At 45.1% G+C, this 27,690-nt stretch overlaps 1 protein-coding gene across 1 annotated transcript in view; it reads left to right on the top strand.

Moving 5' to 3' along the window:
- The window catches only part of FRAS1 (Fraser extracellular matrix complex subunit 1), a 294,939-nt gene that overhangs the window by 188,011 nt on the left and 79,238 nt on the right, over window positions 1–27,690 (top strand). The window contains exons 37-47 of the mRNA XM_070949170.1: window positions 4,920–5,071; window positions 9,852–10,017; window positions 11,983–12,115; window positions 12,887–13,077; window positions 14,903–15,056; window positions 16,434–16,697; window positions 19,717–19,905; window positions 22,816–22,935; window positions 25,060–25,239; window positions 27,042–27,166; window positions 27,276–27,416. Coding sequence (XP_070805271.1) covers window positions 4,920–5,071; window positions 9,852–10,017; window positions 11,983–12,115; window positions 12,887–13,077; window positions 14,903–15,056; window positions 16,434–16,697; window positions 19,717–19,905; window positions 22,816–22,935; window positions 25,060–25,239; window positions 27,042–27,166; window positions 27,276–27,416 — 1,815 coding nt within the window. The remainder of the gene's footprint in view (window positions 1–4,919; window positions 5,072–9,851; window positions 10,018–11,982; window positions 12,116–12,886; window positions 13,078–14,902; window positions 15,057–16,433; window positions 16,698–19,716; window positions 19,906–22,815; window positions 22,936–25,059; window positions 25,240–27,041; window positions 27,167–27,275; window positions 27,417–27,690) is intronic.

The raw sequence follows: 27,690 nt of genomic DNA, 5'->3' as shown, positions 1-27,690 counted from the left end.
CTCAGGGTGGCTCACAGCAATAAGCAACAAGTCCAGATTAATATTCAAACAATAAAAGAAACTAAAATTCCTTTGCTCTTCCTCCTACATTAGTGGCCAAAACGGTGGGAAACTTTTGGGAAAAGTGTATTTTTGAGGTTTGATGGCTAATAACACCACTTTTTTTTTTTTTTGGACTAGTACCATAAAATTATATATCAATGGAAAGATAATTTAATCAAGAATATAATGCTTTTCAACCTTTGTTTGAGAGATAAAAGCGGCTTTTTTCCGTGGAATTCTAGATTTTAGGCCAAATTCCTGCAGTCTGCGCCAAACAGTCCTTGCACTCAACTTCACATTGCATTGCGCCATTTCATCTTGTATATACCTAGATGATTTTCTTCTGTCATGTAGGCACAGTGTCTTAATTCTTCTGTCATCATTTGCTCTTGTGCACCTTTTCCTGCCTTTACCAGTGTCATTTTGTAGGGACTGAGTCTCCTTATACCTCTTCAAAAACTTAGAATTTCCACCTTTGGTTAAGTTTCCACCAATTTTTCTTCTAATTTCTTTATAAGTGTAGCCTTGTTCACTTAATAATACTATTTTACATCCCTTTCTGGGCAACCAGTCAACTCTTTGCACCATTACTTTAATTTTATTACGTTTTACAAGCTCACTAAATGAAAGAACACAAAAAAAAACCCCAACCAACTTGATAGCGATCTCATAACACACTGACAAATGTCCTCTTCTCAGCTTCAATACATGACATCAATAACTGAATCCTACTGTGATCTGATTGGCTCACTGCCAAAACAAGATGACACCTGATTTGCTCTCTAAACACTCATGCTCATTGGCTACAATCAGATGAAGGAAGGCTACCTGATATCAACCTAAGCAAGTTGTGGTTCCTTTTTCTGGTTATTTGGCTATAACTTTTCATAGAATACAGATAATTGAACAAACTTTGTTATATTACATTCTTGATTAAATTATCTTTCCATTGGTATATAATTATATGGTACTACTCCCAAAAAATCATTATCAAAAAATGCCTGACGTCACAACGCACTATAGCACAACCAACAGAGCTATGAAAAAGATACTACCATACATCAAAAATATCTCAGAAAGAACCAACAGACTATTTGAATCACACAGCATCACCGTAGCACACAAACCAACTAAAGCACTCTGAAACTTTATAAATTAACTAAAAGAACCGATAGCAAGGGTGAGATGCTACCGGTTCGGACCGGTTCAGCCGAACTGGTAGCAATGGCGGGGGTGGTTCAGAGAACCAATAGCGATGGCAGTGCGAGGCTCCGCCTACCCGCCCGGTTGTTGTTACTTCCTGGTTTTAATCAGGAAGTAACCTGTTTTTTACCCTCTGCGCATGCGCAGAAGGGTTTGCGCATGCACAGAGGATCTGTGCACTCACGTGACACGCGCGGGTGGTGCGTGCACTTCTGAACCGGTAGGGAAGGTAAGTAGATTTCACCCCTGCCCAATAGCTCAAGAAGTAAAAACAAGTGTTATCTACAACATACAGCGTAAGGATTGTAACAGCCACTCTGTAAGTCAGACAGGCAGGAGAGTAACAGAGTGCATCCATAAAACAGAAGTCAGCATATACTAAAAACTCTTTAATCACACAACACATGACAGACATGACAGCCCTCCCAGGCTCCGTTTCTGCCTGCAATGGCCTCCTGCAGCCCTCTGCCAGCAAAAATGGAGCTGGGGGGGGGCATGGTGGGGGTTGATTTTATTTTATTATATTAACTTATTTGATTCTTTTTTATTAGCTTTATTGTTTTAAATGAGGTTTTGTATTCTGTAAGCCACCTTGAGTCACTACGGGCGAATAGGCGGTGATATAAATTCAACAAATAAATAAATAAGTGGATCGCTCCAGTTGTTAAGTTAGTAACACGGTTCTTAAGGGAATCTGGCTTCCCCATTCGCTTGTGAGAAGGTCACAAAACCCGGGACATTGCAACCGTCATAAATACATCCCAGTTGGCCAAGCATCTAAATTTTGATCACATGATCATGGGGAGGCTGCAGTGGTTGTAAGTGTGAAAAACTGTCATAAGTCAGTTTTTTTCAGTACTGTTGTCTATTTGAACAGTTGCTAAAAGAATCGTTGTATGTTGAGAACTTGTTCTGACCCAGCTCCCCAAACACGACAAACCCCTCTGTACAATTAACAATTCCTTTAGTAGGAGCGCCAGCAGCCCCGGCAAAAAGCTTCTCTCTCAACGCAGTCTAACAAGTCTGTCCGGCAGGGAGATGAGTAGTTGTCTTCCACATCTATTCATCTCCGCCCCCTGCCTTTTATCTTCAGACCTAGGGTGGGGTTTCGCTATCAGCGGTGCAGGGGTGGGTTCTACTTACCTTTACTACAGGGGTGGGTTCTAAAATTTTTTACTACCGGTTCTGTGGGCATGGGGGGCAGAACCGGTTCGGTGACGTCATATCGTCAACGCTACCGGTTCGGCGGAATTGGGCGGAACCGGGAGGAATCCACCACTGCTTTACTACCGGTTCGCAGTGGGCCGCGTGCACGTGCTCAGTTCGCTCATGTGTGCCCATGCTCTTCTGCACAAGCGCAGAAGCTTCTGCACATGCGCAGAAGCTTCTGCACATGCGCAGAAGCGATTTGATGACGTCGGGGTCGGTGGGTGGAGCCTCCCGCCGGTTTTACTACTGGTTCTATAGAACCGGTGCGAACCGGGGGCAACCCACCACTGCAGCGGTGGCTCTTCCATCCCAAGGACTGGCCCATAGATTTCCACTGCTCTCCTCTCCTCTGCTTTCTGTGCTTCCGCACATCAGGCACTGGACCCAGCTGTTCCTCCCCTTCCTCATCAGCCACCTCCAGACCTGGGGGCTGTTGACTCTCCATCTGAGGGCTGACGGACGGCCCAAACTCCACCTCTGTCTCTCTCTCTCTCTGCCAGCTCCATTCCCTCTTCCCCCTCGGAGCTCTCAGGTTGTCTTGATGTTGACTCTGACTCCCACACCTCCTCCTCTTCTGATTTGGCTGCTGGAGGGGCTTGCGGCTGACAGGACACAACAGAAATACCTGTTTAGAGTCACTACGGTCTCACAAGCGGTCTAAATCCAATCCCTTTTGAATTCTATTAACTCCTATCTAGCGCCAATGTAGTACTGACGGTTAGTTGACTAGGTTCGTGTTTATAGGCACGAGCAATAAATCAGCTTGACTGGAACTTCAGATTTGGTCCTGATTCTTAAACGCCTGACATTATTTATGTATATTTTTTTCCCCTTCTAAAGATCGCAGCCATATTAGCGTAAATGGAGACTTGAGCGTTTCTTAAGGGTTGGCTTGATTTCGAATAACATCTTGTATAAGCGTAACCTTTACTGCTACAATTGATTTTGTGATATTTATGCTTGAATGATTATTGATGAATGAGCTACCACCGTAGGTTTGTTTTATTTTGTAATGTTTTCATACTGGAGTCATCAGCAGTTTTGAAGAACCTTTTTGCCTAATTGATACCTTTTTTTAAATGATTCGATATATTTGTACTCAATTAAAGGCGGCCAATAAACACATTACTGAAATCAAAATAATCAGCAGTTTTTTTAAAAAAAATCTTAACTAATTGGATGTACCTCTCTTAATTAATTGGATGCTTTTTAAATCAATGTATTAATTGGCAAAAAAATAAAAAAAAATTGATTGATTGATTGAGTCAATCAATTGACTCACCAGGCCAATTAATCCATTGACTCAACTGATTAAAAAGTGTTTTATTGAATTAGAATTGCAATATATCATACTTTGCATATTTTTCTTCTTCTTTAACTTTAAAATCACTGCAACAGAATTTAAAAAGAATAGTACAGAATAACATCATAGGAACAAGTTTGTTTTCAATTTATGTACCTTGCAGGTCCTTATAACCATAACTGAGCGAAAAATTATGGTTGTAAATCATGCTAGTAGTAGCTGTTAAGGGGTAACCACCAGTGGTGGATTCCTCCCAGTTCGGCCCGGTTCTCCTGAGCCGGTAGCGATGACGATATGATGTCACCGAACTGGTTCTGCCCCCCGCACATATGTGTGTGTGACCCCCCCCATGCTCCCCCCTGCTTTTGGCATGTGATGGCATGGTGGGCCTGATAGGCCCATATTTTGTCCTCCCCAGGCTCCAGAGACTTTCTAGGAACCTGGGGAGGGTGAAAACAGCCTTCCCCACCTCCCTGCAGGCCCTCCAGAGGCCGGAAACAGCCTGTTTGCCGACTTCCGGTGGGCTCAAAAGGCCCAAAAATCAGCTGGCCAGTGCACACATATATGCTGGAGCTGAGCTAGGGCAATGCTTGCGTGCCCACCAATATGGCTCCATGTGCCACCTGTGGCACGCGTGCCATAGGTTCGCCATCACAGCCCTATACCATTATGGACAAGTAATTGTCCAGTCCCTTCTTAAAAACCTCCAGTGATGAAGCACGCACAACTTCTGGTGGCCAGCTGTTTCACTGGTTAATTTTCCTCACTGTTAGGAATTTTTTCCTTAATTCCAAGTTGCTTCTCTCCTTAATTAGTTTCCATCCATTGTTTCTTGTCCTGCTTTCTAAGTTGACCCCCTCTTCTTTGTGGCAGCCCCTCAAATACTGGGATACTGCTATCATGTCCCCCCTAGTCCTTCTTTTCTTTAGACTAGCCAGACCCAAATCCTGCAACTGTTCTTCATATGTTCTAGTCTCCAGGCCTTTAATCATCTTAGTTGCTCCTCTTTGCACTTTTTCCAGAGTCTCAACATCTTTTTTTGTAATGTGGTGATAAAAAAAACAACAACAAAAAACCCTGCATCCTTCATATTTTGTTCAATGATTATCTTAATGGATATGACTGGTTTTTTTTTTCTTCTTAATCTCACTTCTGCCCTTAGGATAACAATTCTCCAGATTCTGAGATAAGGATTCAGCTAATTTCTCTTCCTATGTACGGCAGTCTTATGCGGACAGCCTTTGGACGGCAATCGGATGAGTCTTCGGAGGTTTATAATTTCACAATGGAAGACATTAACCATCAAAGAATCAGGTAAATGTTTGCGGCTGCGCCCAAGAATTTTCTCCAGTTTTCTTGTTATGAACGTCACAAGGATTGTTTCCCTGTGTATGTTGTGGCCCCGCCCTCTGAGCCTGTCCCATCGGAGGAAGAAAGCTCCGAGCATGAGGAAGAGGAGTCAGCCAGGCCTCCCTCTCCAGGCCCCTCCCCTCTGGCATTGTCTCAGGTGCCGGCCGAGGGAGAGGAGATCAGTAGGGAGACAGCTGGCTCGGATCAGAGTGACGAAGAAACATCATTCCTGGACGCACGCCTCCGAAGGCGTGATAAACGTTTGCAGCAGTTTAGGAGGCGTGCTAGGGATTAGAACTGAGTCACTGGACCACACCCCAGAGACTATATATTAGAGGGTGGTGGTCAGTGATCCTTGTGACGAACAAAAGTAAACCTTGGATAGTCACTAAAGCCTCGTCCGGAACTGCGGAGAGAAATATTATTTCTGCTTGGACTTTTTGCATGTTAAGTACCTTATCTTTCTGTTTGTGAAAATAAAGGCATTTGGCAGACGGTGTGTCTATCGCTGCCAAGTGGGAGATAAGACCTGGGTGCGTTCCAAAGTGTTTCCTTAACCCTCGGCTGGCTGTGTTTGTGTGTGTGTGGGTACGGGGACAGATCAGTGTATGATATGTAGACTTCTTCAGAAACAGCCCTAGCACCAGGGGTGGGCTTCAAAAATTTCAGCAACGGGTTCTCTGGCCGGTTGCTGGGTGGGCGTGGCCATGGTGGGCGTGGCCTAGTCGGCCTCCTGCACCACGGTGGCGGGGTGTATGTGCATTTTTGCCTTCCTCAGGCCCCGAAGGCTTTCCTCGAGCCTCTGGGAGGGCAAAAACTGCTTTCCCCGGGCTCCAGAGGCCAGGAACTTCCGGGAGGCCCTTTCCCCCCCCTCCCTGAACCTCAACGCGGGCCCTGCACTTATCTCGCATCCAAAATAGTCCGCGAGGAGACTCCTGAGAGGGGAGGGGCAGGGTGAGCGGGGCCAGCCAGGGGTGGGATTTGGAGGTTCTCCGAACTGGCCATAACGTTAGCTACAGGTTCTCCCGAACCCGTAGCAGCTCACCCCTGCCTAGCACTCTTTCTCTTGAATAGTTTGTGAGTTGGCAATTAATATATGCAGGTCTCAAACCAGGGTTTTATTGGATATTCTGCCAGGGGGTGTGTGAAGGTTGGAACGAATGAAACCGAGAAGCAAGAACTATAGAAATGGGGGAAAAAAAAATATTTTCCTGAAAGAAAAGACATCAGTTCTTAAGAAATTTTTTCTTAAGAGTCCTGACCTTAAGGGCTGAAAAAAAAAAAAGATTAGGCAGAGATATGAAAAGGTTCCAGTTTTTCCCCAAGCTATTCTTCTTCTGAGATTCTCTGATATATCATTTAATGCTAGAGGCAAATGTAGGTTTTTTTCCACCCCCCAAAAAAATAATTGAAATCAGTGACCTTCATAAAGAACAGGAAAGCATGGATCTACATGAAAGGCATGGACTTCCAATGTGAGTGATTCAATTTTTTTTTTTTGCCTGCCTTTATTACTTTTATAAATAACTCAAGGCAGCAAGCAGACCTAATGCTCCATCCTCTTCCTATTTTCCTCACAACAACAACCCTGTGAGGTGAAATGGGTCTGAGAGAGAACGACTGGCCCAAAGTCATCCAGCCGTCTTTTCATGCTTAAGAGGGGACTAGAATTCGCAGACGCCTGGTGGTTGTCCCAAAGTCACCCAGCCAGCTTTCATGCCTCAGGCAGAACTAGAATTTGGTCTCCTGGAGATTAGCCCAAAATTACCCATTTGGTTTTCATGCCTCAGGAAGGGACTAGAACCCACAGTCTCCTGGTGATTGGCCTTGCTGACTTTCATGCCTAAGGCAAGACTAGAACTCACAGTCTCCTGGAGATTGACCAAAAGTAACCCAGCGGCCTTTCAATACCTAAGGAAAACTAGAATTTACACTCTTCTGGTTTCTAGCCTGAACAAATACAGCTGAATTCTGAACACTATGATTTATGTTATAAGAAGGAATGGGGGCTTTCCTGTTTGGTGGCCATGAGATTCTCCATCAATCCTCAAGGCCCCATCGCCTACTACCTGTGTTTCCCTGAAAATAAGACCCTGTTTTATTTATTTATTTTTTTGCCACCAAAAAAAGGGCACCAGGTCTTATTTTGGGGTGATGCCATCCACTGACTCACCTCACTTGCGCGCATCGCCCCCAGCCTCCTTTTCTTTGTCAGAGGCCTTCAGGAACGTCTTCTGCGGCCGGCAAGGTTTTCCTGAAGGGCTCTGCAGCCGATAACAGAGCTCCGGATCCGGAGCGCTGTTATCGGCTTCAGAGGCCTTCAGGAAAGTATTGCCGGCATTGTTGGCTGCAGAAGAAATAGGCTGACAAGGCAGGTATCGGGGTGTGCAAGGCCTGATTGCAATTGTCCAAAGGTAAGTAGTAGGGTACCTCCACCCCCACATTCCCATCCTAGCTTAATTTTTACCCGTATACCCTGGAGTGGGCGGGGTCTTAATTAGGGCTTATTTTGGGGGTAGGGTTTATATTGGGCATGCGTGTAAAAATCAAGCTAGGACTTATTTTCGGGGTAGGTCGTATTTTTGGGGAAACAAGTAGATCCTATTTGCTCAGGTACCGTTTCTCCATGAATACACAGCAACGACACCGTTATATTTGGTGTCTTTGGGGGCACAAAGAAAGGACCGTTTGTGATTGGGACATTTTTATTTGTTTTTATCCGAGGGATGTGTGTTTAGCAAGAACAATGAGTTTTCCTCCAGACCTAGTGATGTTGGCTGACCTTCAGGAAATGGGCCAGGAATCCATTTTTCCTGCAGTTGAATATATCTCTCAGAACCTCCATTATGGCTTTTTCTTCATTTTCTGGGTTCTGACCTAGGCTTCGCCAAATCACGAAACAGACTCCTTGTCCCGAAAAAAAAACCTGTTCTGTCCCCAACCCCACGCACACACATCAACAGACGTTCAGGAGTTAAAGACCAAACCAGCCGGCAAAATCCTTTTCCTTATGATAACGGAATTTGGCAACAACCTAGTGGCTGCCTGCCAAGAGTTTATTATTTACAAAGAGGAGAGATAACTTCTCCCCACTTTTAATACATCAAAGGAAAGCAGTTCAATAATTACGGAATTAAATCAAGTCCAGAGATACTTCCAGCAAAGTCTATAGCCAAAAGTCCGGCAATGCAGAATGGCGTGGAAGCTTTCAGCTTTGTTCGTCACAAGGTTTGATTGGCCACCACGCTCCCTTTTATATCCTGTGGGGTGTGGTCCAGTGACTCAGCCTAATCTCGGCACGCCTTTTCTTCTGTTGCGCGCGCTTATCTCTGCGACGCTGGTGTGGGTCCAGCCAAGACTTATTACCCTCATCACTGTCCATCTGTGGCTGCGTGGACGTGCTTGGCCCCGGCCCTATCTCTTGCTCTTCGGCGGACACCGAAGGCATTGCCAGAGAGGAGGGTCCTGGAGAGGGAGGCCTTGACACAGGCTCAGGTAACGGAGCCACAACAAAACCCTTTTTATTTAGCTAAGGTGAATTCCTAGCATTCAACATCCAGCAAAGTCCCGGCAAACAGTCTTTCAAAGGTGAATTGCAACCACAGACCTTATCAGTCCTTGGATAGTTGCCAGGCCGATAGCAATGCTGTACAATGAAATACTTTGCAAGGAGTCTCTGTGAGGCACGAACTCAGATAAGCAAATCTTCACACTAACAAGCAAACTAATTGTCTCCTGCGAACACAACTCCCCTTTTGCTCCTATTTATTTCTTATGGGAGGGGCCATTCAGCATCCCCTTGTGTCTTTAGTCCAGGGGTGAAATGCTACCAGTTCGGTCTGGTTCGCCTGAACTGGTAGTAAAAAATGCTATTGGTTTGCCGAACCGGTAGTTAAAAAAAAAAAAAAAAGTTCTGAAGATCAGCTGAGCGACACATGATCGTTGGAACTTTTTTTTTTTTTTTTTTTACTTTTTAAGCATTTTTTTACTATCGGTTCTCTGTTTGGATGCTGTCCGCAGCCAGCAAACCGGTAGTAAATCAGTTCAGATTTCACCACTGCTTTACCCCCAAATCGACCCCTGTTCCTTAATTGTTCCCTTCTCCTGACAGCTCTGCGCATGTGCACATCGGGAACAGGCTCTAGCTGATCTTCTGCCCCACTTATCTCCGATTCCGAAGGTAGCTGTTAACTGTCAGATGGTTGTGGCTCCATCTCTGCCTCTGACGCAGAGCACTCATCAGAGCCTTCCCCAGACTCCAGGACTGGCCCATGTTCTTCCCCAGCCTTTTCATTGTCCGAGTCATTCCCACAACACTCTGCAAATCTCTGCTTCACTGTTTGGATCCATCCCAGTGACATTTCTTTCATCTCACCCCGATTTTTAATTTCGTGTCAATGCATGAATCAGCTTTCTCCACATGGCTCCCTTCCCCCCCGGTTGCGTTGCTATTAATGTTCCCCATCCTGCGTTGTCAACAACTTCCATCTGGCAGATTGAAAGGGCAGCGGATTGATTAAAAAAGTTAGAAATAAAATGTAGTCTCCCTTGTTAACTATTTTTTTCCCCCCATAGCTATTAACATTCCTCCCAGTAACATGAAAATGCAAGCAGGTGAGTTTATTCCCCAAGGCAAACAAGATGCAATTAGAGGAGATTAAATTGTTTGTCGATGGCACACTTTGGTGTCCCTACCTACCTACTGCCCCAGCTCAACATCTTCCATTTTTTTTTTATCCTGCAGATATTTCACCGAGCTTGAAACTGTTTTCGATCAGCCAGTCACCGATGTCTTCTACTTCTCTGTGTTCGATGTGGACCACAACCAGCTCGATAGCCAGATGTTCACCGTTACTATCACAGCAGCCCAAAGTGTGCCTCCGGTTGTTACTTTTTCTGACCAAATTACGGTATGTCAGCAACCCGTGAGATTCAATGTTGAATTATGTGGAACATGTAGTCTTTGGTTTACAGCCCACAATGGAGCCCAGAATTTCCATTGCTAAGCAAGGCAGTTGTTAAGTGGATTTTATTATTATTATTATTATTATTATTATTATTATTATTATTATTATTATTATTATTTATTGAATTTATATCCCGCCCTTCTCCCCGAAGGGACTCGGGGCGGTGAACAGCCGAGAATTAAAATAACATACAATATAAAAGTTAAGGTAATTAAAAAATAAATTAAATTAATCGGCCTCCCAATTTAAAACCCCTAGCTATACAATTAAAAAACTAACCCATAAAACCTATTCAGGCCAGGCCGGCTTGCTGAAATAAAAGGTTTTGCCCCATTTTATGACCATTCTTGCCACAGTCGTTAAGGAAATCATATCTATTTTTTAAAAAAAAAATTGGGAAAGGGAAAGGCAAAAAAGTCAATATGGCAGCCATGCCCAAGGGATTGAAATAGGCCCTTTTTCTACTTGTCTTACATGATTCATATAAAAATGGGCAGGGTTTGTGAGTACCATCTTATTTTTTGACCCTTCCCCACAGATACTCCTGAACTCAGAGCAGAGAAAACTATAATTCCCACCTGCTGCCAGCCAGATGACTGATACTGGATTACTAAGAGTTGTAGTTCTTCAGGGCCACAAGTTTTCATCCCTCCTTTAACAAGAAAAGCTTGGAATATTTTTTCATTAAACCATGCATTTAGTCACCAAGACACATTTTTTCTCTCCCAGAAAAGAAATAATTAAAACACTACTCGTATTCTTTTGTTTTAAATAGTCCTCATGTTGGAAAAATATCGGTTAGGGACAGGGATGGGATTTAAAAATTTTAGCAACTGGTTCTCTGCCTGGTTGCTGGGGGGCGGGGGCATGGACATGGTGGGTGTGGCCTACTCAGCCTCCTGCCTCCCCAAGTTCTAGAGGCTTTCTTCGAGCCTCCGGGAGGGCAAAAACGGCCTCTCCCAGGCTCTGGAGGCTGGAAATGGGCCTGTTTCTGGACTTCTAGAAGTTCCAGGAGGCCTGTTTTTCACCCTCTCAGAGCCTCTGCGCAGGCACTGCACTTACCTGACATCCAAAATGGGCCACGCCCCACATGGGATGGGGGTGGGCAGGGCCAGCCAGTCCTTGCAAGTACCGGTTCGGCAAACCAGATGTAAAAGTAGCATCCGGTTCGCCTAAACTGGTCTGAACTGGCTGAATCCCAACCCTGATTAGGAATCTTATGGCTGTCAGGAGTGTTTAGATTGGCTGTGTCATACAAGGGAAACTTCGTGTTTAATATGTCAGTTGTGGTTTGTTGTACTGTTTGTACCTCAGTGCTGGCTGGGGGATTCTGGGAGTTGAAGTCCATACTTCTTCAGGTAATAATAGATACCAGTAGGATAACTTCAGACACGCTTCATGCCAATAGAATCTGCCTCTTAACTAGAGCCATGCACGAGGTCAAATGAAATAACTTCTTTGGTTTTAGAATCATGATGAAGTTTGGGGGATAGAAATTATTATTTACCACACTTTATGCGCCACGGTGGCGCAGTGGTTAGAGTGCGGTACTGGAGGCTACTTCTGCTGCCTGCCGGCTGCCTGCAATTTGGCAGTTCAAATCTCACCGGGCTCAAGGTTGACTCAGCCTTCTGTCCTTCTGAGGTCAGTAAAATGAGGACCCAGATTGTTGGGGGCAATAGGGTGACTTTGTAAACTGCTTAGAGACGGCTATAAAGCACTGTGAAGCATTATATAAATCTTAAGTGCTATTGTTATTATATATTACAGGGATGACCCCATACAAAGTATTTCAGATCACAAATATTAAGCGATGTGGGGGGTGGGGGTTAAAATAGAAGGGTTTTTTGGTAAGTAATGCTCAAAATCAAATTTCCAGATAGAGCAGAAAGTTGTTTTTGTGTCCAGGTAGAAGAAGGGGGACGGACACCACTCCACCCTCACCACACCCTTGGCCTGGAAGGTGGCCTTGCTGAAGAAGGCTTGGTTGTAAAAATCACAAGTCCTCCAAAATATGGGTACATTGAAAACACCAGGACAGGTAAGGTGTGAAGATCAGCTGGCCAGCATGCATGCACGAGACAGAACCCGGAAGAGAGCGACTGGTCACATGCGCAGGACGGAACCCGGAAGTGCAGCTGGCAACAGCATGCATGCCCACAGAGAGGGCTCTGTGTGTCACTTCTGGCACGCGTGCCATAGATTGTGTCAACTTGCAAAGCTTTCAAGTTGCCATGACCGGGAGGGAGGGAGAACTGAAGTGAATTCCATACATTCTTCCTGACCGCAATCAGAAGGAGGGTGTTAGGTTTCACAGCCAGCCAAAGTGGTTAATTGGAGAATGTGATTTATGACATGTCCAGAGAGGAGGGGAGAGACAGGGTCATAGGGGAACGTAAATCTACGTAGGATCAGTCCTAACTGCATCCCAGTATTGCCGGAATGTTGCTCCTAATAAATGAATATATTTCCTTTGAAGTTTAGATCATGGCTCATGAATTAATTAGGGCATCTTTCGGAAACTTGACAGATTGCCCATCACGGCGCTACACTTTTCTTTCCCATTTCTATCCCTTCCCCCTTTTCCTATTAGTTTTATTTGTGTTCGACATCATGATAAGCTTAATAAAATCAAAGTGAGATGGGCGGCAAACAAATGTGATAAATCATAAAATTCTTGATTTGCTATATGTGCAAAAACTCAACAAAGAATCAAGTTATATTTCCTGCTTTAAGAAAAAAAATCTAAATTAATTTTTAAAAGGAGGGGAAAAAAAACACGCTTTCCATATAAATACCACTCTCCTTGCAGGCAGACGCCTCGATTTTGGAAACACCGAAAGTTCTGATTTTTCTTTCTCACTTCAAGATGTGTTGGAGAACCGTATTTATTATTTTCAGAATGTCCATGAAAGTATTGAGCCATCGATGGACAGCTTTGGTTTTTATATCAGTGATGGCTTCAGCCAATCAGAAATCAGCAGTGTCAACATTACCATTAAGGTAATTGAATTCACCGTGTCGTTTTTGTTTGTAAAACTGTTGTGATAGCAGAAATAGTCTCTGGGCTCAAGCAAATTGCTAAACTATGCTTTGTTTGTTGAGCAAGGCAAAAAGGACTCAGTTCAAAGCACAAACCACAATTTCAAGGTCAGTTCAAAGCACAAACCACAATTGTTATTGAGGTTGATTAATTGTCAAGAAGTCAGTAAGTTAAACTCAGCAAATCACATCACGACTCAATGTGAATCAAGTGTCCCTCCCTCTCCCTCTCTCCCCCCCTCCCCCCCACATTTTCTCACTCTCACTCTTTCTTTCTCTCTTTCCTTCCCTCTCTCTCTCTCTCTCTCACACACAAATTCTCTCACTCTTTCTCTCTTTCCCTCCCTCTCCCCCTCTCTCTCTCACATACACATTCTCTCACTCTTTCTCTTTTCTTCCCTCCCCCCCTCACACATACACATTCTCTCACTCTTTCTCTTTCCCTCCCTCCCCCCCCCCTCTCTGTCACACACACATTCTCTCACTCTCTCTTTCCCTCTCTCCCCCCTCTCTCTCACATACACACTCCCTCCCTCTCTCCCTCCCTCTCTCTTTCCCTCCCTCCCACTCTCTCTCACACAAACACATTCCCTCCCTCTCTCTCCCTCTTTCTCTCTCTGCTTCCCTCTCTCTTTCACGCACATACTGTCTGTCTGTCTGTCTGTCTATCTATCTATACACACACGCACGCACGCACGCACCTATACATACATACCATACACAACCACATTAACCCGTAGTAGTCATAGTTTTTGTACACATTAATGCCAGGGATGGGCTGCTGGGGGTTCGCAGGGATTCGGGAGACCCTCTAGCTAAGATTCTGTGCAGTTCAGAGAACCCCCAAATCCCACTCCTGGCTGGCCGCACCCATCCCTCCCTTCCCCTCTCAGGAGTTCCCACGCGGCCCATTTTGGATGCAGGTAAGCGCAGGGCATGTGCAGAGGTTCAGGGAGGGGAAAAAATGGGCCTACCGGAAATTTGGGAAGGCCAGAAATGAGGGCCTCCGTAGCCTGGGAAGCTGTTTTCACCCTCCTGGAGGCTCGAGGAAAGCCTCCGGAGCCCAGGGAGGGCAAAAACGCTGCCTCCCGGCATGGTGCAGGAAGCTGACTAGGCCACACCCACCATGGCCACACCCACCCAGCAACGGGCAGAGAACCCCTTGCTAAAATTTTTGAAGCCCACCCCTGATTAATGCAAATACACAATGTCTACCAGGAAAATGAGCCTTGGTGGCGCAGCAGACTAAAGCACTGATAAGTAACACCAGCTGCCTGCAATTACTGCAAGTTCAAATCTCACCAGGCTCAAGGTTGACTCAGCCTTCCATCCTTTCGAGGTAGGTAAAATGAGGACCCGGTTTATGGGGGCAATAAGCTGACTTTGTATAAAAAAGAACACCGCTTGGGGGGGGCAAAAGCCCTACTAAGCCGGTATATACAAAAGTATGAAGGCTATTGCTTAATGCATTGTAAGCCGCCCTGAGTCTCCGGAAAAGGGCGGCATATAAATCGAACCAATAAACAATAATAATAAACAATAAAATACACATTCAGGTTTCTGGTTATTTCATGAAATACCTTGATGTTTGAAATGCTTTCAGTTAGATTCCCGTTCAAAATGTATTTAAAATGATTATGAATGTTGCTCTAAAGCCACATGACTCTTATATTTCCATAATCTTATTTCTAGATTTCGTAGCTTCTCGTGGCCTTTCCTTTCCCATTTCAAGAGCCGGTTGTTGAACTTAATTTTTCTCCCTGTGATTTTCCTTCTGTCCTTGTAGCGCCTGAATGATGAGCCACCTCAGGTAAAGGTGAGCCCTATCAGCGTGCGTGAAAACACGGCAGTTGTGATTCGGAATTCCTCCTTGAGGCTGAGGGACTTGGATACTCCGAATGACCTTCTGGTTTTCATGGTAACCAAGGTACCCGTTCACGGTGAGACATATTATTGTAGTAATGTTGAAGAAATAGCATTAGCAATTAGATTTATATAGAAATCTCCCATTTGTGGGTTTTTTTATACAGTATGTATTATAGCAAAAGATCCAGGCAGCCCTTGACTTATGGCCACAATTGAGTCCAAAATTTATGTTGCTAAGTGAGACATTTGTTCAATGAGTTTTGCCTCATTTTATGACCTTTCTTACAGTCGTTACGTTAATACCGTGTTTCCCCGAAAATAAGACCTCGTTTTATATTTTTTTGAACCCCAAAATAAGCGCTTGGCCTTATTTTCGAGGAGGTCTTATTATTTTGGGGCGTGTGGAGCAAGACGGGGTTCCTCTTGCCGTCTTACCTGATTTCCAGCTCTGTCTCCCTAACCCTAACCAGAGGAAATGGCGGGGACCGGCTGTGCATGGCGGTTAAATATTTTCGTGGAGGGTTTATGATTTTAAATTGGGTTTTAATTTTGGGTTTTAAAATTCGGCCAAACTATTTAATGATTTTAATTAATTTTAACTAGATATGGTATATTTGTATATTTGTATTTTAATTCTGGCTGTACACTGCCCTGAGTCCTTCGGGAGAATGGGCGGTATATAAATAAAATTATTATTATTATTATTATTATTATTATTATTATTATTATTATTATTATTATTATTTTCGAGGGAGGGCTTATTTTCAGGGAAACATGGTAGCAATAGCAATAGCACTTAGACTTTATATAAGTCTGCTTCATAGTGCTTTACTTAGCCCTCTCTTAAGCGGTTTACAGAGTCAGCATGTTGCCCCCTAACAATCTGGATTCTCATTTTACCGACCTCGGAAGGAATGGAAGGCTGAGTCAACCTTGAGCCTGGTGAGATTCAAACTGCCAAATGGCAGGCAGCAGAAGTAGCCTGCAGTACTACATTCTAACCACTGTGCCACCAGAGCTCATAACGTGATTATTGTGAAACTGGCTTCCCCATTGACTTTGATTGCCAGAAGATCACAAAGGGGGATCCCATGACCCCGGGACATGCAACCGTCATAAATAATAAACGAGTTGCCAAGCATTTTGAATTTTGATCACATAACCAGGGAGATGCTACAACGGTCATCAGTGTGAAAAATGCTCTTAAGTCACTTCTTTTCAGTGCTGTTGTAATTTTGAACGTTCACTAAATGAACTGTTGTAAGTCAAGGACTACCTACAGTTGTGCAAACTGATATTGGCCACTGTCCTTATTCTGTGGTGAAGGGTTCTAAACGCTCGTAAAAGATACCGTGAAGAATAAGTATGTTAGAAGTCGAATCAAGATATTAATGCAAAAGAGAGAAAACGATCTGTGAGGAACTAACTCATAATTCTTGGCTTACTCTCAGGATACCTGTACAGAAGGGAATCTCCTCAGCATTCTCTGGAGAATGGACAAGCTCTCTCGGAGGGATCCACTTTCACCTACCAGGATGTCCTGGAGGAACTGATCGTTTATAAATTGAACAGTTTAGTAGCCCAAAGGGACGAGTTCCAATTTTCACTCTCAGACGGCCTCCACATTGAGACAGGGAAAGTGGAGTTTGCGGTAGCCTCACCAAGGATGGACCTTCCCACATTAGTCGTGAACAGAGGCCTACAACTCCCTGCTGGTAAATCCATTCTGAATATGATTTTCTGAAGTCCCCTTATTAAAATTCCTGTGTAGCCAAATTTCCTGAAGATTCCTGCCAGGCCTTCAGCTTTTATATTTCTTGGTCAACACATTTGGAAGCCCACCCATATCATTCTAAATTGTCCCCACCATCTGGAGATCTCAGATGCATTCAGTGAGGTATTGTTTCTATGGAAGTCAGTGTTGTGGCCCGCTGGCGGCCAGCAGAGCTGCAGCAGAGTCGGAAAGTGAGGAGGTTGGGGAGGAACATGGGCCAGTCCTGGGGGCTGGGGAAAGCTCGGATGAGGGATCTGCATCGGAGGCAGAGAGGGAGGTAGACAGCAGTGAGGCAGAGGAACAGCTGGAGCCTGTTCCCAGTGTGCGCATGCGCAGAGCTGCCAGAAGACAAGAACAACTAAGAAAGCAGGGTCGACTTAGGAGTAAAGCTTGGAGGTGATTTATTTATTTATTATTCATATTTCTATGCCGCCCACTCTCCGAGGACTCTGGGCGGTTTACACCAGTTTACTAAATAGCATATTGCCCCCAACAATCTGGGTCCTCATTTTACCCACCTCGGAAGGATGGAAGGCTGAGTCAACCTTGAGCCGGTGAGATTTGATCTGCTGATCTGCTGAACTAGCAGTCAGCTGAAGTAGCTGCAGTACTGCACCCTAACCACTGCGCCACCTCGGCTCATTGGCCCCTCCCATAGGAAACAAAAGAGGAGTGAACAGGGAGTGGCCTTTTGCAGGAAACAGTTCATTTGTTTCGTGACTCTGAGAGACTCTGTGCCAAGTTTTGCCTTGTACTGTGTTTGGAAACTAGTTACGTGGCAGCTTGCCAAGCAAGATAAGGTTTGTGTTGATAAATATTCCTTTGAAAAACTGTTTGGACAGGCCTTGCTGTGAAAGGAATTCACAGTCGTGTAAATAAAAGAGGTTTTGCCGGGACCAAGACTCTGCTTCCTGCATTTTAATGCAGCCGAGGTCAGAACAGTCAGCTGGGAACTCCCAGAGACTATAAATAATTGAAATTAATTGATAGTCGAGGATAGAGGACTTCAACCAATTGATATACATTATTTCTAATTAAGACTGCCTTGTCACTGAATACTGTCCCTGGAGCAATGTTGCTCAACCTTGGCAATTTTAAGATTTGTGGACTTCAACTCCCAGAATTCCCTAGCCACATGGCCTTAGAGCAGTAATGGTTAACCTTTTTGGGGCTGAGTGCCCACATGCACGTGTGCCCGGACCCCCAAAATGCAATGCGAGCAACCCCCCTGTGCATGCCCCCCCACCCATGCGCGTGCGTCCCCTGCACATGGGCCCTGGCCTCTCCGTGCCCTATTTTGGCTTCCAGGTTGGTGCAGGAGGCTTTCCAGGCACGGGGGAGCCTTGTGTGGTACCCCCACACCCCGTTTTGGCTTCTAAATTGGTGCTTTCCAGGCCCAAAACGGGGTGCAGAGAGGGGGCATTCGTGCAAACCCCAAAAATGCAATGCAAGCATCCCCCCACTTATGCGCCCTGCACATGCACACATGCATCTCCCTCATGCGCCTTGCCCCCCGTGCATACCCAACAGAGACCCGAAGACCAGCTGGCCAGTGGGAGGCGCGTACGCATGCGCGGTGGAGCTGAGCTGGGCTGGGGTGACAGCTGGCATGCCAGGCGACATGGCTCCACATGCCACTTCGGGCACGCGTGCCATAAGTTCGCCATCACAGCCTTAGAGCATCCAACGTATGTGACTTAAAAATCAGCTTTTATCCTTTTCGTCTCCAGAAAGAAGCAAATGCATTTCTAGTGTCTTTCCTTTGTCCACAGGCATCTGATCCACGTATTTATTGAATTGTATTTCGGGGGGGAGGGAGGGGAGAGGGAATCTATCTGTTTGCTTGCAAAAGATCATTTTGCACAGGCTATCCAAATTGGAGGGGGGTATTGATTTTTTTCTAAGCTTCGGTATTAACATTTGCACTGAGAAGCCTCAAAAGAAGTCTTCCTTCAACTAAGTGTCAAATAAGTGTTACAGAGAAGCTTAGTGAGGCTGTGATTTCAGAAGACCCCGTGAGGAAAAAAAAACAACAACAGGCAAGCAAAATTGAATTGGAAGCCTTTCCTCTAACCGAGTTGAACAAAAACCTGGCTAGAAGTTGGTAGATTTTATTTTATTTTTATTTTTATTCATCATATTTCTATGCCGCCCACTCTCCGAGGACTCTGGGCGGCTTACAACAATCGACAGTATACTAAATATTGCCCCCAACAATCTGGGTCCTCATTTTACCCACCTCGGAAGGATGGAAGGCTGAGTCAACCTTGAGCCGGTGAGATTTGATCCGCTGATCTGCTGAACTAGCAGTCAGCTGAAGTAGCTGCAGTACTGCACTCTAACCACTGCGCCACCTCGGCTCTTTTAATGGGGGCCGAGATGGGGGTCATATCAGACAATCTCTCTGGTTTGGAGAACAAATATTCCCAAACGTGTGAGAATGGAGCTTCATTTATCTCTGATTTTGTGGGAGGGAAATAACAAAGTCTGGTCCCACTAGGGGTGAAATGCTCCCTGTTGTAGCCATGGGGGCCGGTGGTTCGGAGAACAGGTAGTGATGGCAGCGCGAGGCTCCGCCCACCCTGGTTTTAACCAGGAAGTAACCTGTTTTTTTACCCTCTGTGCATGCGCAGAAGGGTTTGCGCATGCACAGAGGGTTCTGCGTGAGCACACGATGTGCGCAAGCGAAGCAAGCACGCGTGGTGTGTGCACTTCCGAACCGGTTGGGAAGGTAAGTAGATTTCACCCCTAGGTCCAACCATATGGTATCTACTTCTAAAATATTGTCAAGGTAATTACAGGGATTAATCCAGGCAAACTCCAGGAGTTGACACTGACTTGAAGGAAATCAATTAATCAATCAATCAATCAATCAGCAAGCAAGCAAGCAAGCTGTCATTCCCAGAATAATTAAGCAAGACATTTAATGTTGTTCGTGTCTGTTCGTTTCCACCCTTTAGGGTCTGTGGCAGTCATTACAAACCAGCATTTAAGAGCCACCGATCCTGATTCAGATGACCTGTCTATCAAATACATCATGAAGAAGGACCCAATTTATGGATTGTTATACCTGCATAGAAGAGATTCTTTGATGCAGATCTCTGCACGGGGACCAGCCAAAAGCTTCACCCAGGCAGATATAAACAAAGGTAAGATGCTTTTCAGAAATTGGGTATGTCTAGTTTAATGAAAAGAAGGGGTGACTTGATAGCAATGTTCCAATATCTAGGGGGTTGCCACAAAGAAGAGGGGGTCAACCAAGGCACCTGAAGGCACGACACAAAGCAATGGATGGAAACTAATCTAGGAGAGAAGCAACCTAGAACTAAGGAGAAATTTCCTAATAGAATAATTAATCAGTGTGGAATGGCTTGGCTCTAGAAATTGTGGGTACTCCAACACTGAAAGTTTTGAGAAGTGATAAGTAGGGATCTCAAAACTAACGGAATTAATGTTTCACTCAAATATCCCCTGTTTGTTGATCATTCACATGAGGACAACAGTCCATGGGACAAAGAAAGAATAGGCTGAATTATCTGTAAAATAGTAATGTGTTAAATAGCCAAAAAGATTTGTAGAAGGATAGCATCAAAAGAAAGGTTCAGCGGAGCTCCAGGGCCCATCAGTGTTGTGACCCGCCAGCAGCCTGTGCAGATTGTGGCTGATCCCGACGATGAGGAGGCTGGTGTGGGGTCGCGCCAGCAGCCTGTACAGCCGGCGCTCGAGTCGGACAGCGAGGAGGCTGAAGAGGATGTGGTGCCAGAGGCAGAGACTCAGCCAGGGCCTTCAGAACCTCCAGAGGCTCCTTCAAGTGAAGAGAGTGAAGTGGAGGAGCCTCTTCTCAATGCTCGAGCACGCAGGGTTGCCAAAAGGCAGGAGTGGCTACTCAGGAGGAGGTCTCCTCGAGAGTAAGGCTTGGGGTTAATTGGCCACTGCCTTAGCCTATTTAAGTTCGCACACAGCTGGCAAATGTTGCTGGAAACAACGCTTGGTCCTACGCAGAGCATTTTGAGAGTGAATTTTTTGTTACAATTTGGTTTCTGGCCTGATTGCCAACCTCTGTCGGACTTTGTTTAATCTCTGTAATTCATAACAGGCTGATAAGGACATTTGTGGTTAAAGCCTGCATTTTGAAAGGGGTCTGTTTGTATTAAACGGAGTTTTTGGAGCTGTGTGTGTGTGCTACACTTCTTGGGACCTGTAGATGGGGCAGAACAATCAGTGTCAGCATCTCTGGATAAGTTTATGATCTCACAGAGAGCTTGGTTACATACTTCAGCAAAACACAGTTAGCACAATTGTTGTATCATTGTTGCAATACTCATCCCTCTTTGCTTCGGTCTCTGGGGCAGGCGTCTCGGCTTTGATGGTCAAGAAGGGCTGCCCTCCGGTTCCTTTGCAAACAGTTCTTTTAGTGTATCAAATGCTTTTTGGCAGGTTAGGTCCCACTGTAGGGGTTGTCCCGGGCAGGGTTTCATCCCTGGGCCCCCTGTCTTTAGGAGTTCTGTCATGGGTTTGACAATTTTCGCGAAGGAGAGGATGAATTGCCTGTAGAAATTTGCGAACCCTAGGAAGCTTTGTAGCTGTCTGCGGGTGCGAGGGGGCTGCCAGCCTAGGACAGCTTGTACTTTGGCTTGATCCATCTCTATGCTGGAGCGAATCATTGGCCCCCACGGAGAGGGCTCGCAACTTGGGCGTCCTCCTGGATTCACGGCTGTCTTTAGAAGAGCACTTGACGGCCGTGACCGGGAGGATTTTTCATCAGGTTCGCCTGATTCGCCAGTTGCGTCCCTTTCTGGATCGGGACTCGTTACGCACGGTCACTCATGCCCTCGTCACCTCCCGCCTGGACTATTGCAATGCTCTCTACATGGGGCTCCCCTTGAGGAGCACCCGGAGGCTCCAACTGGCGCAGAGTGCGGCCGCGCGGGTGGTAATGGGAGCGACGTGGCGCTCCCATGTGACACCTCTCCTGCGCGAGCTGCACTGGCTCCCGGTGGTCTTCCGGGTGCGCTTCAAGGTTTTGGTTACCACCTTTAAAGCGCTCCATGGCTTAGGACCTGGTTATCTACGGGACCGCCTACTACCACCAATAGCCTCCCACCGGCCAGTTCGCTCTCATAGAGAGGGACTCCTCCGGGTGCCGTCAGCCAAACAATGTCGGCTGGCGACCCCTAGGGGGAGAGCCTTCTCTGTGGGGGCACCTACCGTCTGGAATGAGCTCCCCCCGGAGATACGGAGGATCCCGGATCTGCGCACCTTCCGCCGCGCTGTGAAGACCTTTTTATTCCAGCAGGCGGGCTTGGCCTAATCTCTTCCCTTTTAAATATGTAAATTTTAATCTGTTTTTAAATTATTGGGGTGTTTTAATCTGTCTGGGCCAAAATAATTTAATTTGATTTTATCTGGTTTTTAAATTTTTTATGTCTATGTTATTTTATTGTTTGGCTGTTCACCGCCCTGAGTCCTTCGGGAGTAGGGCGGTATACAAATCGAATAAATAAATAAATAAATAAATATGCCCTCATTTGACATTCGATAGCCCGGTAGTCTAGCCGTGCACAGTGAAATTCACATTTTGATAGCTTGATGTACAGGTCGCCTTCAGGAAGTGAGGGGAGCCGAATGTCAACTCACAAAGCACCCCTGGCCTGCTCTTGAGTTGCCATAGGCAAGGGGGATGGGAAAATAGCAAAGCAACACGGCAGCCAAAAACAAAAGCAGATTCCAGATATATCTCTCATAAGGCTGTCTCCCAGGGTTACCCACAGCGGCCAGAGGGGAGTAATCTCTACAACCCGCGAAATGGCTCTGTTGCTGAATGTGACTGATGACACACCCTGGAGGAAGCGGGGAAACAGGGTCAAGATTGGGTCGTAAACTGTGTGGGGTCAGAGTTGGCTTCACTTGGAACGTGGTGACATGAAGCTCCCAATAAATGACTGGATTTCTTTTGAAGCTTGACTCAAGGCTCATGGTTTAATTAGGACATCAGTCGGAACCCTTGCAGATGTTCTAAGTATTCTATTTTCCCCCCCCTTCTGACTTCCTATTAACAGGACAAGTCGAATACAGCCACGAGAAAGAAGAACCAGTTGGGACATTCTTTTTTGTTTTTGATGTGACAGATGGAGAGGGAAACAGAATGGCAGACTTGGCATTTTCAATTAACGTAACAGGTAAGCCAACAATCTTGTCACAGATTTGCCTTTCTTTAGCAAGACAGTGGAGGGCTTTAATTAGCTAGAATCAAGGAAATTCTGGAAAAGCCTGCAGCTGTGAAGTAGGGTGGTTAGAATCAATTAGGAAAACAATTTAGGGGCTGCACATTATTAGCACTGGAATAATAGAGGTTTGAGAATGAGAATTACTGTTGAGAATCTTCGCTTCTGCGTCCTGAACGGTACAGATTGATATTCCGATATTACAATTCACGGTTCACCACAACATAATTTGTCATAGAATTCTACTGATTAGGTTTATATTTCAGGGGAATTTCCTCTGAGGTGTTAAATGAGGAGTCACCAGAAGTCCACCCTTGTTCTGGCTTTCCTGAAAAATGGATCACATTTAGAAACTATGTTATTTGAAAATTAGAACTTAATTAAGTGGTTAAATTAGTCACCTAAAATCGATTCTCTAGCAAAAAAAAATGTGTCCCAATTATTTTTTTGAAAAATGCTTTTAATACAAACATTGGTACACAATTACGTTTGCTCTCTTGATTATTTTTCACCTGAAAAAGGTCTCTTTAAATTATGCTTGTAAAGTAAAACATTGAGTTTAGCTTTGTAGCAGCAGAGAGAAACTGGTTTTTTTTTCTTTTTTTTTTCTTTCTTTCTTTTTTTTAAATTTGATTTATATGCTGCCCTTCTCTGGAGACTCAGGGCAGCTTACAATGCGTTAAGCAATGTAATCAGGACTGTCCTGTAATTGGCACTGGTTAAAAATGCAACATTGTACACAGTCAGGGATGGGATTCAGCCGGTTTGGATGCTAATTTTACATCTGGTTTGTCAAACCGGTAGTTGCAAGGACTGGCTGACCCCGCCCACCTGCCCCTCCCCTCCCAGGAGTCTCCACACAGCCTGTTATGGATGCCAGGTAAGTGCAGGGCCCGCAGGGAGGACGAAAAATGGGCCTTCTGGAAGTCTGGAAACGGGCCCGTTTCCGGCCTCCGGAGCCCGGGGGAGGCCGTTTTCGCCCTCCCAGAAGCTCAAGAAAAGCCTCCAGAGCCTGGGGAGGGTGAAAATGCCCCTCCCCTGCCATGGTGCAGGAGGCTGAGTAGGCCAGAGCCCCATGGCCACGCTCATCCAGCAACCGGGCAGAGAACCGGTTGCTAAAATTTTTCGATCCCACCCCTGGATATAGTCAAGAGTACTTAAACCAGGTTTAATAAATGTTTGCTGGGGGGGGGGGTTGGGTTTGAAAGTGTTGTCTCTTTACATGTTCCCCTTTCTCCTTCAATCGTCACCGCTACCGGCTCGGTGGAACCGGGCCGAACTGGGAGGAACCCACCACTGATCCTTCCTGACCTTCACAGTCGTAGGTCATGATGGTCACAAATTGAGTCAAACACATGAACGACCCCATTTCATTGTTAAGCAACTGCTGCAATCATAAAATAACACCCAAGGTTGTTAAGCAAACACTATGGTCATTTAGTGTACCATTTGTCTGAAATGGTATATAGGGTTTCCTGCCTGAGCAGGGGGTTGACTAGAAGACCTCCAAGGTCCCTTCCAACTCTCTTATTCTATTCTAAACTATGAAGTTCACTACTAATTGTTGTAGGAGCGGTAGCTAGGTGGATGGTTTTAAAATATTCTCCAAAGTTCACAGAGGGTTGGGCCATCATTGGCTACCAAAAGAAGAGGGGGTCAACCTAGTCTCCAAAACACCCAAAGGCAGGACAAGAAGCAATGGATGGAAACAAATCAAGTAGAGAAGCAGCCTAGAACTAACAGTGAGAACAATTAACCAGTAGAACAACTTGCGTCCAGAAGTTGTAGGTGCTCCATCACTGGAGGTTTTCAAGAAGAGATTGGACAACTATTGGTCTGAAATGGCATAGCATCTCCTGATTGAGCAGGGTGTTGGGTAGGAGACCTCCCTTCCAACTCTGTTTTTCTGTTATAAATACTACTTCCTGAATCATAGACAGCAAATACTGAAATGGGCTTTGATTCTCCCGTTGACACTTGTGAACTTCCTAAATCCGTCCACTTGTCCACCATGTGACAAAGACGATGGATCTAGGATCTGACTCTGTATCTTTCCTCTTATTTCCACTTTTCCCCCAGGGGATCAATTTCCTTTGTCCGTCACTGTCAACACCGGGCTAACCCTGGACGAAAACTCGGTGAGGAAAATCACCCCTTTGGAGCTGTCAGCCAAGAAGGAGGGTGGAGAATCCAGCGATCTCCTCTACAGGATTATTAAACAGCCCCATCTGGGACACTTGGAACACGCAACATTACCAGGTTTGCAAATATTTACTAGTTTTGGAGCGAAGGGAGAACAAAGACTCCTATTTTGTGGAATCCGTGGGGAATTACCCAGGGAATCGTGCTGATTTATTTAGCGATAGAAGTTAGGTCCCACTGTACAAAGCAACCATCTACTTTGTTGTTGTTAGTTGCAAAGTCGTGTCCAACCCATCGCGACCCCATGGACAACGTTCCTCCAGGCTTTCCTGTGCTCTACCATCCCCTGGAGTCCATTTAAGCTCACGCCAACTGCTTCAGTGCCTCCATCCAGCCACCTTCTCTGCCGTCCTCTTCTTCTTTCGCCCTCAATCTTTCCCAGCATTAGGTTCTTCTCCAGTGAGTCCTTCCTTCTCATTAGGTGGCCAAAGTATTTGAGTTTCATCCTCAGGATCTGGCCTTCTAAGGAGCAGTCAGGGTTGATCTCTTCTGGGACTGACCAGTTTGATTGCCTTGCAGTCCAAGGGACTTGCAGGAGTCTTCTTCAGCACCAGAGTTCAACCATCTACTTAATGTTACATATATTGACGGCAGCTAGAATTATATATGCTAAATATTGCAAAAATGTGAACATCCCACCAGATGATGACATAATTAGAAAAAATTGGGATAGTGCAGAAATGGACAGATTAACTTTAAAAATTAAAGATAAAGAAGACTCGAAATATTACAGGAGATGGAATACATTTTATGAATAGATAGAGACAAGAGGCAGAAATGAGAGGGAAGTTTATGAATGTAAGGACAACAAAGATATATAAAACTATGGATATGATATGGAGAAATTTATAAATGAGCTAATGTAAGTAGAAACGTGGTTGAAGTTTTATTTTCTTTTGGAGCTTGTTTGTTTTTTTTGTTGTGTTGTTGCAATTACTGTTAACACAGTACAGTTATAGTTATTAGCATGTATGTTATTTATCATTGATCTCTCTCTGCTTGTACTTTATTTGCATTGTTATCCTGACATGGCACTGTCTTTTCAATAAAATAAATTTTTTTTTAAAAAAAGAAGACGTTAGGATGCCTGACGTGTCCCTTTTTAAAGTCTGGCGGTATTAATAAAGGAAGGGATAAATAAGGCCAGTGGTGAAAGCTAAAATTCGTTACTATCAGTTCTATGGGCATGGCTTGGTGTGTGTGGGGGGGGGTATGTGACTGGGTGGGCATGGCCAATTTTTTAATTTTTACTTACTTTTAAAACTATTTTTTCTACAACCTCTTCGGCGAAGAGGTTGTAATAAAATGCTTTCAAAAGGCTCTGACGATCCCAGCTGAGTTGCCTGATCGGCAGAGGCTTTTTTTTTTCTTTTAAATGTCTCTGCCGATCAGGCAACTCAGCTTGGATCGTCAGAGGCATTTAAAAGAGAAAAAAAAAGGTTTTTTTTCCTTTTAAATGCCTCTGAAGAGGTTGTAGAAAAAAATGCTTTTAAAAGCCTTTGACGATCCCAGCTGAGCCGCACAATCATCAGAGGCTTTTTTTTACTTTTAAAATGCTTTTAAAAGTAAAAAAAAAGCCTCTGATGATTGTGCGGCTCAGCTGGGCATGGGGGGGAGCAGGGATTTTTGCTACCGGTTCTCCGAACCATCTGCCTCCATCGCTACCCAGATCGGGCGATCCGGTCCGAACCAGGAGCAACCCTGAAAAAGGCTGCCAGACACATTTGAAAGCATCCGAAAGGTGTTTGTGTTGCAAGGGGAGAATTTCTGAAAGCAAGTTTTGAAGGTTCCGGGGACGGAATTCTTTGAGCTTGAAATTTGAGAGCACAAACGTGGATTCTTCTGCTACTATTTTCTAGGCAGAAGGATTAGTTCCTTCCAACAAGAAGACCTTATCTCCCACAGCCTCCAGTACATCCATACAAGCGAGGCTGAAGAACACACTGACGCGTTCACGTTCACCGTTTCAGATGGCCGTCAGGAGGTCAGTCCATTTCCGTTGGGTTCCCCCCAAAATGGTTCTTTTTTGTCTGTGGAAAGGCAACATCCCACAAGAATAGCTTTGTTCAGGGTCCTGTTCTTTCTACTCATAGGTGACCCAGAATTTCAAAATCACCATTAACCCGGTTGACGATTCTTTGCCGGTGGTGCAGGCCGCGGGCACGACTGTGCAGGAAGGAGTGAGGAAAACCATCACGGAATTTGATCTCAAAGCCACCGACGCTGACACAGAGGTGAAGGAAAGAGTTCTCTTTGGGTTCTTCTTCCGTGAAGGACTTTAGAAGGAAATTATAGTTTCCATCCAATGGTATGTTCCTCTAGAACAGGGATGGGCAATTATGAGGCCTTTATGGACTTCAACTCCCAGCATTCCTGAGTCAATCATGCTTGGCTCAGGAATTCTGGGAGTTGAAGTCCACAAGTGATAAAGGGGCCATAATTGTCCACCCTTGCTCAAGAAGTAGACAATCATATGGAGCCCTGTGTACATGCTCTGTATAAGTAGTG

Source organism: Pituophis catenifer, unplaced genomic scaffold (genome assembly GCF_029215685.1).
Source record: "Pituophis catenifer annectens isolate HBS135680 unplaced genomic scaffold, rPitCat1.0.hap2 SCAF_8, whole genome shotgun sequence".
NCBI lineage: Eukaryota > Metazoa > Chordata > Lepidosauria > Squamata > Colubridae > Pituophis > Pituophis catenifer.
The sequence above is the reverse complement of the archived record's forward strand: the minus strand, read 5'-3'. Positions and strand labels throughout refer to the sequence as shown.